At 33.8% G+C, this 12191-nt stretch overlaps 1 protein-coding gene across 1 annotated transcript in view; it reads left to right on the forward strand.

Moving 5' to 3' along the window:
- Positions 1-12191, forward strand: part of MTREX (Mtr4 exosome RNA helicase) — a gene marked incomplete at both ends in the record, with an annotated part of 64613 nt that overhangs the window by 14589 nt on the left and 37833 nt on the right. The window contains 7 exons of the mRNA XM_084233617.1: positions 2793-2967; positions 4034-4124; positions 5329-5453; positions 6214-6312; positions 7193-7295; positions 8667-8798; positions 10651-10730. Of these exons, the coding sequence (XP_084089743.1) occupies positions 2793-2967; positions 4034-4124; positions 5329-5453; positions 6214-6312; positions 7193-7295; positions 8667-8798; positions 10651-10730 (805 nt within the window). The remainder of the gene's footprint in view (positions 1-2792; positions 2968-4033; positions 4125-5328; positions 5454-6213; positions 6313-7192; positions 7296-8666; positions 8799-10650; positions 10731-12191) is intronic.

The raw sequence follows: 12191 nt of genomic DNA on the forward strand, positions 1-12191 counted from the left end.
TTTGCCATTCCCTGATTATAAGGGATGTTGAACATTTTTTCATATGCCTGTTGGCCATTTGCATTTCCTCTTTGGAGAAATGTCTGTTAAGTTCCTCTGCCCATTTCTTTTTTTTCTTTTTTTTTTTTAAAGATTTATTTATTTATACAAGCACTGGGTACAGTCAGAAGCACAGGAGGGTGAGAGAATTCACCAGAACGGGGAACAGAAAAGGCAGACTGATGAAAAAATAGACTGCTAAGGGTAGCAGCGGGCGGTAGAAGAGGTCTGTCGCGCCATGTGGGACCCTCGCCGGTGGCCAGGGATCAAATCAGCACTGCAGAGGCTGCAGGCAGCTTCGCAGACCAGGGGAGGCCCTCCTCTGCCCATTTCTTGACAGGACTGTTTACTTTGTTTTTGTTTAGTCGTGTGAGTTCCTTGTATATCTTTGTGCTCAGTCCCTTATCAGTTGACTGGAGCGCAAAGATTTTTTCCTGGTCAGTGGGGTGTCTATTCATTTTGGTTAATGTCTCTCTTGCTGTACAGAAGCTTTTCAGTTTGATGTAATCCCAGGTGTTTGTCTTTTCCTTGACTTTCTTTGCTTTGGGTGATGAGTCTTTAAATATGTTTTTTGAGGGGTATGTCTTGTAGTGTTTTACCTATATTTTCTTCTATACATTTTATGGTTCAGGTCTTATGTCCAGTTTTCTTATCCATTTTTTTTATGTGGTGGTCCAGTTTTCCCAGCACCATTTATTGAACAAACTGTCCATGTTCCATTGCATATTCTTTGCTCATTTGTCAACTTACATAGTGATTATTATGGCTGCATTTACATTTGCCTTTTAGTGTGTTTTCTATGTCTCTTAGTTTTACTGACTTCTGTTGTGTTTAACAAATATTTTTCAATATACCATTTAAATTCCTCTGTTGATTTTTATTTTTTATCTTCATTGAGCTGTGTTTGCAGCGGTTATTTTAGAGCTTACAGTATGCATTTTTTACAATTCCTGTTAAATGTTGAAAACTTTGCTCTAATATTTCTTCCTTTTGTGCAATTTTTGTCACATATTTCAACTACATATGCTATAAATTTAGTGTAATACAGTGTTATAATTTTTGCTTTAAACAGTCCTGTGTTTGTAAAAGTATTACTTGAATAAAAGAGAACTACATATGCACACACATGGTCAATATTTCCCACATTTTTATCATTCTTAAAACTATATTCTTTTCTCTGGATTTGAATTAAAGAATTTTTTAAAGAATACTTATCTCATGCTAGAGGTGTTTGCAATGAATTTCTTCAGGTTTTTATTTGGAAATGTTTGTATTTCACTTTTTTAAAGGATGATGTCACTGATTATAAAATTATTGGCTGATCATTTTTTTCTTTGAACATTCTATAGTCACTCTACAGATATTGTTTCATTCAACTCTCTTGTTTACAGTTAGAAGTCAGCCTTGTACTTCTGTGTTTTCCAAACCACTTTGAAGACTTTGTAATTTAGCAGTGTGACTATAGTGTTTCTAGGTGTGGTTCTTTTTCAAGTTTCCCAGGTTGGATTCATTGGACTATATCTGTAGATTAATGTGTTGTTTTAAAAATGAATTTAGGAAGTTTTTCATTTAATTTTTCAAATATTTTTTCTGTCTCAGCTTGGAACTTCCGTTGGGACACTTGAGATGGTCCCACAGATCTCTTAATGTCTATTTTTCTTCTATTTCTCTCTTTTTATTTGTAATTTCTATTGATCTGTCTTAATATTCCCTGATTCTTCTCCTTTCTCAAATAATCTTGTGAGCTTGTTTGGTGAATTTTTTATTTCAGTTGTACTATTTATCTGCAGTTTTCATTTGTTTATGATCTTACAATTTTGCTTTGTATGTCATGATTAACTGTTGAATCATTGTGTTTTATTGTCTTTATTCCTTATAAAACAGTTTTCTTACATTTTGCATACATTTTTCTAAAAGCTGCTTTGAAATCTTTGTTAGATACAATATCTAGGCCTATCCATAATCAATTTTTGACTATTTCCCCCCCCAGTATAGATCACATTTTTGTTTCTTTTTATGTCTTATTTTTTCTTGAAGTGTATATATTTTTGATAATATATTGCAGCATCTCCTTATTTTTTCCTTTCATGCATATCTCTTAAAATTCTTACTTGATTAAATATGGATAATTTAAAATTTTTTATTTCACTATTTTGGGTAGATGACTAGAATAAATACTACTTTCATTTTCCCAAATAGGTCATAAATCTGTTCTAGACATAAACTATGTATCATGTGAAGATTTGCCACAATGCTAAGCTTAGTCCTGATTTCATGGTCTGTGTTTATTTATTTTAGATTTATTTATTTAAATTCATTTATGCATGCAAGAACTGGGGTTCAGGGGTGAGAGGATTCAGCAGAAACAGAGTGGTGAGCAGAACAGGTGGATCTACTGAAATACACCCCTGAAGGGAGCAGCAGGCGAAACAGGAGAGTTCTGTTGCGCCGTGTGGGTTAGCTTTCTGGCCGGTAATTGAGCTTAGGCACCAATAGCTTGATAGCAGTGAGACTTTAACAAACCCTGCGCCACCACAGAGGCCCCATAGTCTATGTTTAAATACTTAAGTGAATCCTCTTTAATACAACAAACCAACTATGTTAAATTCTATTAACTATGGAATAACTTTCCTATAATTTCATTTGAGATTAGTGATTAGGGAAAATTTATACAAAATTTACATACTAATAGAATTTAAAAAATCATTTAAAAAGTTTTGTATATACTTTATTATTTGCTTTCATATTTTTAGGTATGCCATTGCATTAGCCCTAAGGGAAAAACAACGTGTGATATTTACCAGCCCAATTAAGGCTCTGAGTAACCAGAAATACCGTGAAATGTATGAAGAATTTCAAGATGTTGGTCTAATGACTGGAGATGTTACTATTAATCCTACAGCATCTTGTCTTGTTATGACCACAGAGGTAAATTATATGGTGACTCTTCCAGTATTTCCTACTTAAATTTAATTAGTGTCTATTCACTTAGAACATCTCCTTTTAGTACTTGATGTATATAGAGAAAAAGTAGTGCTATCTATTCTGAGTAGATTTACTAGAAAGGAAACAATTCATCTTCAGAATGTCAAATAATTGTATAAATTTAGTTGTAAATAAGCAGTAGTTCTGTTATCTGTAATATACAGTTTTTGTCTTCATGCATTTTAAAAGGCTTAGTGTTAGTAACATGAGAGTACTTTGATAGCTTGCTATACCAGTTCGAAGGATTTGTTCCATGTGATATTTTTCTTCTGTATCTGAATGTCAATCCAGATAGATTTAAAGCACCCAGTTGTGTTTAGATTCTTCCCAGAATCACATTTATAGCATGTTAAGTTTTGCATGTATTTATAACATTATAACACTTTGTTCAACATTTGAACACTGATTAGCTGTCTTTACTGTATTAAAGTACTTTCATACATATTTGAATTATATCCTTACATTTTACAAGTGGAGGATAGAACAGTGTAAAATAACTTGTGGTTTGCAGAGATAGCTAAAAGAATTTGATCACTTTTCATTTTGGTACCCAAGGTAAGTTTATTTTCCATTTTCAGAACTTCCATCTGTAGAGGATATGTTATAACTCTAAAGTCAGATTAATGCCAGAAAGTTTACCCATTTAGGAGATGAGGCCAAAACAAATGGGTAAAGTAAATGGGATCCAGTATGCTAAATAGAAGATAATTTTACGTTGCTCTCTTATCCTAGAAAGTTTGTGGCTTTGATAATACTGTATCTAGAAGGAAGAGCCTTCATAGTGAAGATATATACACAAACATGACAATAATTCTTACCATGAATTATGTATGATTACTACCAATTGTTGAGAAGTACTTACTTTGTTTTATGAGAAAAGGAATACTATTTGATTTATGGATTGTATATAACCCTGAAATTAATGTTTCACTAAAAAATTTTTCATTATTCCTTGATAAAAAGTATTTATGATGACAGAATCCTGTTAAATCTTCTATTTTTTTCTTAGATTTTGAGAAGTATGCTCTACAGAGGTTCTGAAGTAATGCGAGAAGTTGCCTGGGTTATATTTGATGAAATTCATTACATGAGAGATTCAGGTATGTTGTCATATTTTGATTTGTATGCCATATATTTACTTACTAAATATGCCATATATGGCATATTTGTATGCCATATATATTGTATGCATTGGAAGTTTTCAGTAACTAGTTATTTTGTTTTTTAATTTTTTTGTGTGTGTGGCTAGAGTTTCAGTAAACAAAATTGTGGACTACATGATATACTTCCAGTAGGACTCGTATAACTACAACCAGTAACTTGCATGAGAAAATGCTAAGTAAAATAAAACAAGAGGAATTAAAACTAGTTTGCTTTTACTAGAGAATTCTCTAATATAAAGTTAAAGAATTTCTCAAACTTCTCACCTACAAAATTACCCTTTTTTATTTTATAAAGTTATTAAAAAACTAACAGCATATTTATGGTTAAACAAAATGAGGATTATGAAATAAAATGAGCAAAAAGAAGAGATAAATATTTTATTTGAACTAATGTACTACTCATAATGGAATTTTGAATGCAGTGGGAAAGCAAATGTTAGTAAACACATTTAGTGTTAAATGTTTAATATGTACACATTTAAAATTTAGTTTTTATTGAAACAAGAACTGAATTAACCCATATTTATAGTGAAAGCAGTACAGTTTAGGTAGTTATTTACTCTTTAAAAATTTTAACATTTCCAGATTCATAAAATTGTCAATAGAGTTGTGTTGGTTTTAAAAATCATGAATCCTTTATTGATTTTTTAATGTTAGCAATAAATCAATTCTCACATTGATTTTTTCCAGTTTTTTTTCCATTTAATAAAAACTGACGTAATTTTGCTATTAATCAAATCTTTCATCTCTACACATGAGGGTTATTAGGACAAAAGATACCAGATAGAATAGTATTTATGTCTCTTCAAAATTTGTTGTTGTAGCTTTCTATAAGCCACTAGCTGCCTTTCTCAAAATGAGACGGAACTGTTTTTATTATCATAGCACTTTCGTTGGACTGTTTGAAAAGATTCAATCTGGAGCTTCTATTGGCAGGTTTTTCAGAGCGGTTCGGTCTACTAACTTCACTGGATTAATTCATGATTAAAAACTATTTTGCAGTAAGGCTTCTGTGGCTAAAAATACCCTTGTGTAAAGCATTCCTAATTTTTGAAGTTGAGAGAAAATAATTTTAGCTACTTGTCAGTAAAGTGACACGAAATTCTGAGTTTTTTTAGTTTTAGTTTTTGCTTTTTCCCAGAGCGTGGTGTGGTGTGGGAAGAAACGATTATTCTGCTTCCTGACAATGTCCACTATGTCTTTCTTTCGGCTACTATTCCAAATGCCCGTCAGTTTGCTGAATGGATTTGCCATTTACATAAGCAGGTATTTTCTTTCCTTTTTTTGATGTACAGGTTAATTTTACTATGTTCTATACATTGTTCCTAATGAAAACATTTTATGTGAAACTATTTCTCACTCAAGCTTATCAAAACTGACTGCCTACCTTTTCTTTTTAAGTGAGGCAACATTGACTTGCATAATTGTTGATATTTTGGACACATGGGATTCCCCCTCAGGTATCACTGCCCTAGTGCAACTCCCACCAAATCACTTAATAGTCCACCGCCATTGAATAGTTTTTCTAATTATGAATTACTGCGTTTCATTTCAAACCCACTATTCAAAATCTCTTAGAGTTATGTCTTAGAAACTCTAAATTTAAAGAGCTCCCAAGATCCTAATAATCTGCTAGGTTGGAAAACTATTGAATTTACTTGTGAGCCATGAGTATAGAGTAGAGCATTTCCTGTAGGATTGCTCAGAACCAGAAATCTCCTAAGGATGTGATTTGATTTTTCCCATGTGAATACACAAAACTTTTTCCTATTTCCCTTTTGCTTAGTTCAGCTTAATCAGCAGTATAGAACCTTACAATAAGCATGTGTTCATGTGTACTACATTTTTATTCTCAATTTTATTTTCCTGTCCTTGTTTTACCTTTACACTGGTATCCTTTCAGTGGTTCTTTTTTTAACTGTTGAACTCAAAATTTTATTTCCCCAAGGTCTTTTAGGTCGGTCAGATACAAACTGTTATTTTGAAAAAATCCAATTTTTGAATTTAATTATCTTTCTTTTTACAGCCTTGTCATGTAATTTACACAGATTATAGGCCTACTCCTTTGCAACACTACATTTTTCCAGCAGGGGGAGATGGTCTGCACCTTGTGGTTGATGAAAATGTAAGTATAATTGTCATTCTTTTATCTATAATGTTATGCTTTGTTTACACCGGCTTTTTGTTAATTCTTTTATCTATAATGTTATGCTTTGTTGTTTACACCAGTTTTTTGTTAAGTTATAAAAAAGAACGGGGGAAATTAATTTTTTTTCCTTAAATAGTTTTACTGTCCAAAATTATTTTGGGGGTTTGGGTCCCCCCCCCCCCCCACCCCGGGTGTATGTGTGTTTTTATTTCAAATATTATTATCTTTAAAACTTGTTTTTCTGATGCATGAAATGGATTTATTTTGTTTCCCAATATTTTATTTTATTATTTTTTTTAGGTTTCTCTGATTTTCTTTTGTTTGTTTGTTTTTTAAGATTTATTTATTTATTTATACAAGCTCTGGGTACAGTCAGAAGCGCGGGAGTGTGAGAGAATTCACCCGAGCCAGAGCGGGGCAGAGCAGGCAGAGGGACTGAAGTACACTTCTGAGGGGAGCAACGGGCAGCAGGAGAGATCTGCGCGCCATGTGGGACCCTCCTTCAGTGGCCGGGGAGCAGCTGGGGATTGAACTGGCGCTGTAGAGGTTGCAGGCAGCTACGCAACCCAGCGCTCAACCGCTGCACCACCGGGGAGGCCCTGTTTCCCAATATTTTAAAATGTCTTGGGAATATTTGCTCTGGACATGCTTCTTATGTTTTGCTTTTCCAAGTTTTATTACCCCTTCATTACCTTTTACCATACATCATTTTTCAATTATTTTTTTAGTAATCTTCGTTATAATTGTTGGATCAAATTATTTTCATTAGTTGAGGAAGTTTTGTTTTGAGGTATGACAGATGTTTGGATTCTGGCTTATCATTAGTGAAATTATGTTGAAAAATACGTGATTCCAGGGTGACTTCAGGGAAGATAATTTTAATACTGCAATGCAAGTACTTCGAGATGCTGGTGACCTGTCAAAAGGAGATCAAAAGGGCCGGAAAGGAGGAACAAAAGGTATTTTGGAACTTCATTTGTGAGAGAATTTTACATGTAAATTGTGTATTCAAATTACATTATTTTTATTTAACTTTTTTTCTCAAAGCTATATAAAGATCCAGCTACTATATGATAAAATTAGATGAACAAAGATTTGTCTTTTTCCTATATGACAGTTATTGAGCAATAAGTGACATACTATGCAATTCACCTATCAGAGTATACAATTTGATGATGATTAGTAAATTCACTGAATTATGCTATGTTATCATCACCACAATTTTTTTAGAGAGAGAATTCTCATGCCATAAGAGTCACTGTTTTTAAGTGTTATTTCTGTGAATTTTAATATATTTACAAAGTTGTATAGCTACTATCTATAATTCTAGAACATTTTCATCAATTCAGAAGGAAATCGTCTACTCACAGCATTGATTCCTCATTCCTCCCTTATTTGGTACCCTCATTCCTCAGCCTTAGGTAATCACTAATGTACTTTGTTTGTTTTCTTTTCTGGATATTTTGTATTAATGGAATCATACAAGGTCTTTTGTGACTGGCGTCTTCCATTTAACATATTTTCAAGGCTCATCCATATTATATCATGTATTCATACTTCATTTTTATGGTCAAATAAAATTCCATTGTATGAATATATAGCATTTCATTCATCAGTTGATTGACATTTGGGTGGTTTCCATTTTTTATTGTTTTAAATAATGCGGCTATAATCTTTTTGTGTTATCTCAGGTTTTTGTGTGAACATATGTTTTTCATTCTCATGGGTGTTTACCTAGGAGTAGAATTGCTGAGTCCTATGGTAATTACATATTTTCACCTTTAGAGTAACTGCCATATTATTTTCCAAAGTGGCTATGCCATTTTATATTCCCATTATAAGGATATGAGATTTCCATTTCCTCCACATCTTTGCCAATATTTACTATAATTTGTCTGTGTGACTATAGTCATGTGTTAGGTATGAAGTGGTATCTCATTGTGGGTTTGGTTTACTTTCCATGTGGTTAATATTGAGTACTTTTCATGTACTTATCAGTTATTTCTGTTATCTGTTCAGATCTTTTGGCATTTTAAAATTGGATGGTCTTTTTAATTGAGTTTTTTTACATTCTGGATTCTCGACCCTTATTAAATATGTGATATGCAAATATTCTCCCATTCTGTGTTAGTTGTGTTTTCACTTTATCATTGATGTCTACAAAAGTTTTTAATTTTGTGAAATTCACTTTATCCTTTTTTACTTTTTTTGTCTGTGCTTTAATAGCTAAGATTGCTTTGCGTAGCTCAATATCATGGAGGTTTATGCCCATATTGTTTCAAACAGTTTTCTAGTCTGTGGTTCATTTTTAATGAACTCTTTTTTTGTAGGGCCATCAAATGTGTTCAAGATTGTGAAGATGATTATGGAAAGAAATTTTCAACCTGTAATTATTTTCAGTTTTAGTAAGAAGGATTGTGAAGCTTATGCACTTCAGATGACCAAATTAGATTTCAACACAGGTACTGTATAATTCTGTATAGTTTTATTGCTAGGAGAAAATGAGTATAAATATATTTCTCTTAAGACATTACCTATTAAAAGCCATAGTAAAAAGAGAGACATTATTGTATATTGTTTGTGTATGCATTTCACCTTACATTTACAATAGTAGTTGCACATCAGAGTTGTAAAGCTTTAAAAGGCCCTTAATTTATCATTCCTTTTATCTTTTTTATTGGAAGGTATAAGTACATTGTTATGTATAAAATCCAAAGGACCCTTTTGAGAAATACCAGAATTATACCTTGTTATACTTCATTGCCATAAAATTTTTTTTAAAGTCCTATTTATGCATACAAGAGCTGGGGTACAGGTCAGAGATGCAGAGGGTGAGAAGATTCATCAGAGACAAAGTGGGGAACATAACAGGCAGATGGACCGAAGTACACTGCTGAGGGGAGCAGTGGGCGAGTTAGGAGAGGTCTGCTGCACCATGTGGGTTGCTCCTTGGCCGGCCAGGGATCGAACTCATGCTGCAGAGGCTGCGGACAGCTTCATAGATTGTGTCTTAACCCCTTGCGCCACCAGGGAGGCTCACCCTAAACTTTTTACTTATTATTCTGGTAACTTTTGGGTATGTCTGCTGGTCATATCACCTTTTGTATAGAAAATACTGTGCTGGATTCTTCTAGAAATCCAAACTGGGAAGACCTGACCTTTAGTTGACTTTGGTATAATTTTTAATAAAGTATGATAAGTTCTAGCAAATTGTATTATTTACATATTTTTTTAAGATTTATTTTTATATATTTATGCATACAAGAACTGGGGTATAGGCCAGAGGTGTGGAAGTGTGAGAGGATTCACCAGAGACAAAATGGGGAGCAGAACAGGCAGATCTACTGAAATTAACTGCTGAGGGGAGCAGCGGGCAAGATAGGAGAGGTGTACTGCACCATTTGGGTTAACTCTCTGGCCAGGGATTGAACTCATGCCACAGTGGCTGATGATAGTTTGATAAAGCTGAGACTTTAACCCCTGTGCCACTAGGGAGGCCCTAATTTTCATATGTTAATGGTAAATGTAATTCACTTGAAGTCACACAGATAGTGGCACAACCTAGCCAAAAGTTGCAGCATGCCTAATACCAATTTAGTTGACATTCAGTTCAGACTTTCTACATATATGTAATTCTGCACAGAATAAATAAATAAATCACAAAATAAAAAGTAAATCATCCAAATGCACAAAATAAATCATCCAAAATCAAATTTTCGTCATAATGTTTCCTAAGGAACAGAAGTAAATCTTTTTATTTTAAAGGTAATTTTTAGTTATCTATGGGTAAAAGTAGCAAATGGTAGATAACCCATGTAGTATCTTAAAATCAATAATAATTTAGTTTTTAGTTGACAAATTGCTCTGCTTAGAAATGTTTTCTTAAAACTGCCAGTGTGGGATATGCTTAAAATTGCATGGTTACATATTTATTAAAAAAAAAATTTATCAACTACCTATTATTAAGACAAGAAGGCAGTGTAATGACTAAGAGCATAGACTTTGAAATTGTTGATTTGTTAATAGCAGTGCCCAATATTTGCTCTAAGGTTTGTTTTCCTTGATAATTTGTCCTGTGATTATTAAACTATTGCTTTTAGTTTAATTATTGTTATTTCCATATGATGATTCTTTTATTTTTTGACTGTCAGATATTTTGAAAGGCAGTACATTTTATTAAATTACATGGTAATTTTTACCTAGTTTCCCTTCTAATTTAAATACTGACTTTAACCTTTTCTAGACTCTTACTCTTTGGAATTGTGAAGTTTGGTATCATTTAGATATCTGTGTGCCTTGGGTTTTCTTTCTTAGATGAAGAAAAGAAGATGGTTGAAGAAGTATTTAGTAATGCAATTGATTGCTTATCCGATGAAGATAAAAAGCTCCCTCAGGTTTGTGTTTAATGTACCAAGAAAATGTGGATATTAATAGTATGTATTCACTTGGCATTTCTTGGGTTTATTGCAGTATTGAACTGTTTCCACATTGCAGTAAATACGTTGCACTGAACACTGAAATGATACCTTGATATTTTAAACTTCTTGCAAAGGTAGTATGAGGAAAGATTTGCTGTCTGGAAGATCAATTCTCTGAAAACTAGATAGTATGAAAATTACTACTTCTATTCCTAATACCACAGAAAGTTTAATGCTAGTTTTAAGTCACTATATATCTTAATTCATAAGGCAACCAGGCAAAACAACAGAGTACATCCAATTAAAATCATTTTTACAGTGAGGAATTTAATGTTTATTTTGTTTTAATCCTGTAGTTGTTTTCCTTTGACCATTGAAATTGCCTGGGGTGCTACTCCCAGAGATTTTGATGTAATGAGTTTGGTGGGTGTTCTAATTAGTAGACTCTTTTAGACTCTCCCCAGGCAGTTCTGGTATGCTATTAAACCTGAGAACTGCTTTAATCTAACATATGAAAGTTTTGTTTTATAAAAAGAAAAATTAGGAGGCCCTACTCTGCTTTACGAATGATTGATTTATAAGGGATTTTTGATAAGATTGCTGCAACATTCTTCCTGGTGTTTAAAATAGCATTTAATTCACAAAAATATTTTGTGAGTTTTCTTCCCAGCTGAAATACTGGTATATCTCAGGGCAGAGCCATATCTTCTATACATCTTTCTTACCCTGGCACACTTCTTTTTTTTTTTTTTTTTTTTGATTATTTATTTATTCATTCAAACAAGCACTGGGTACAGTCAGAAGTGCGGGAGGGTGAGAGAATTTGCCAGAGCCAGAGCAGAGAGCAGAACAGGCAGACTGATGAAGTACACTGCTGAGGGGAGCAGCGGGCGGCAGGAGCCATGTGGGACCCTCGCCCGGCAGCCGGGGATCGAACCAGCACTGCAGAGGCTGCGACAGCTTCGCAACCCAGCGCTCAACCGCTGTGCCACCAGGGAGGCCCGCCTGGCACACTTCTAATGACATTTGTATAGTGTTAATAAGAATGAAGTCTTGAATAATTGTTTTAAGATTAAATACATACTTAAATATGCCTTATAGTTGTTTCTTACTGTTTGAGATAGCCAGTATATTTTTATTTTTGTGGAATTTTTTTTATTGTGATAGCATTGTGTTTTGTTTTTTGAAGATTTATTTATACACGAACCGGTGTATAGGCCAGATGTGCAGGAGGGTGAGAGGATTTACTAGAGACAGAGCGGGGAACAGAACAGCCAGACTGACGAAATACACTACTGAGGGGAGCAGCAGGCAAGACAGGAGAGGTCTACTATGTCATGTGTGTTTCTCCCTGGCTGGCTGGGATCAAACCCGCGCTGCAGAGGCTGCAGACAGCTTCACAGTGCGGCACTCAACCGCCTGCACCACCAGGGAGGC

This window comes from Talpa europaea (assembly GCF_964194135.1).
Source record: "Talpa europaea genome assembly, chromosome: 5".
In the NCBI taxonomy this organism is placed as follows: Eukaryota; Metazoa; Chordata; class Mammalia; order Eulipotyphla; family Talpidae; genus Talpa; species Talpa europaea.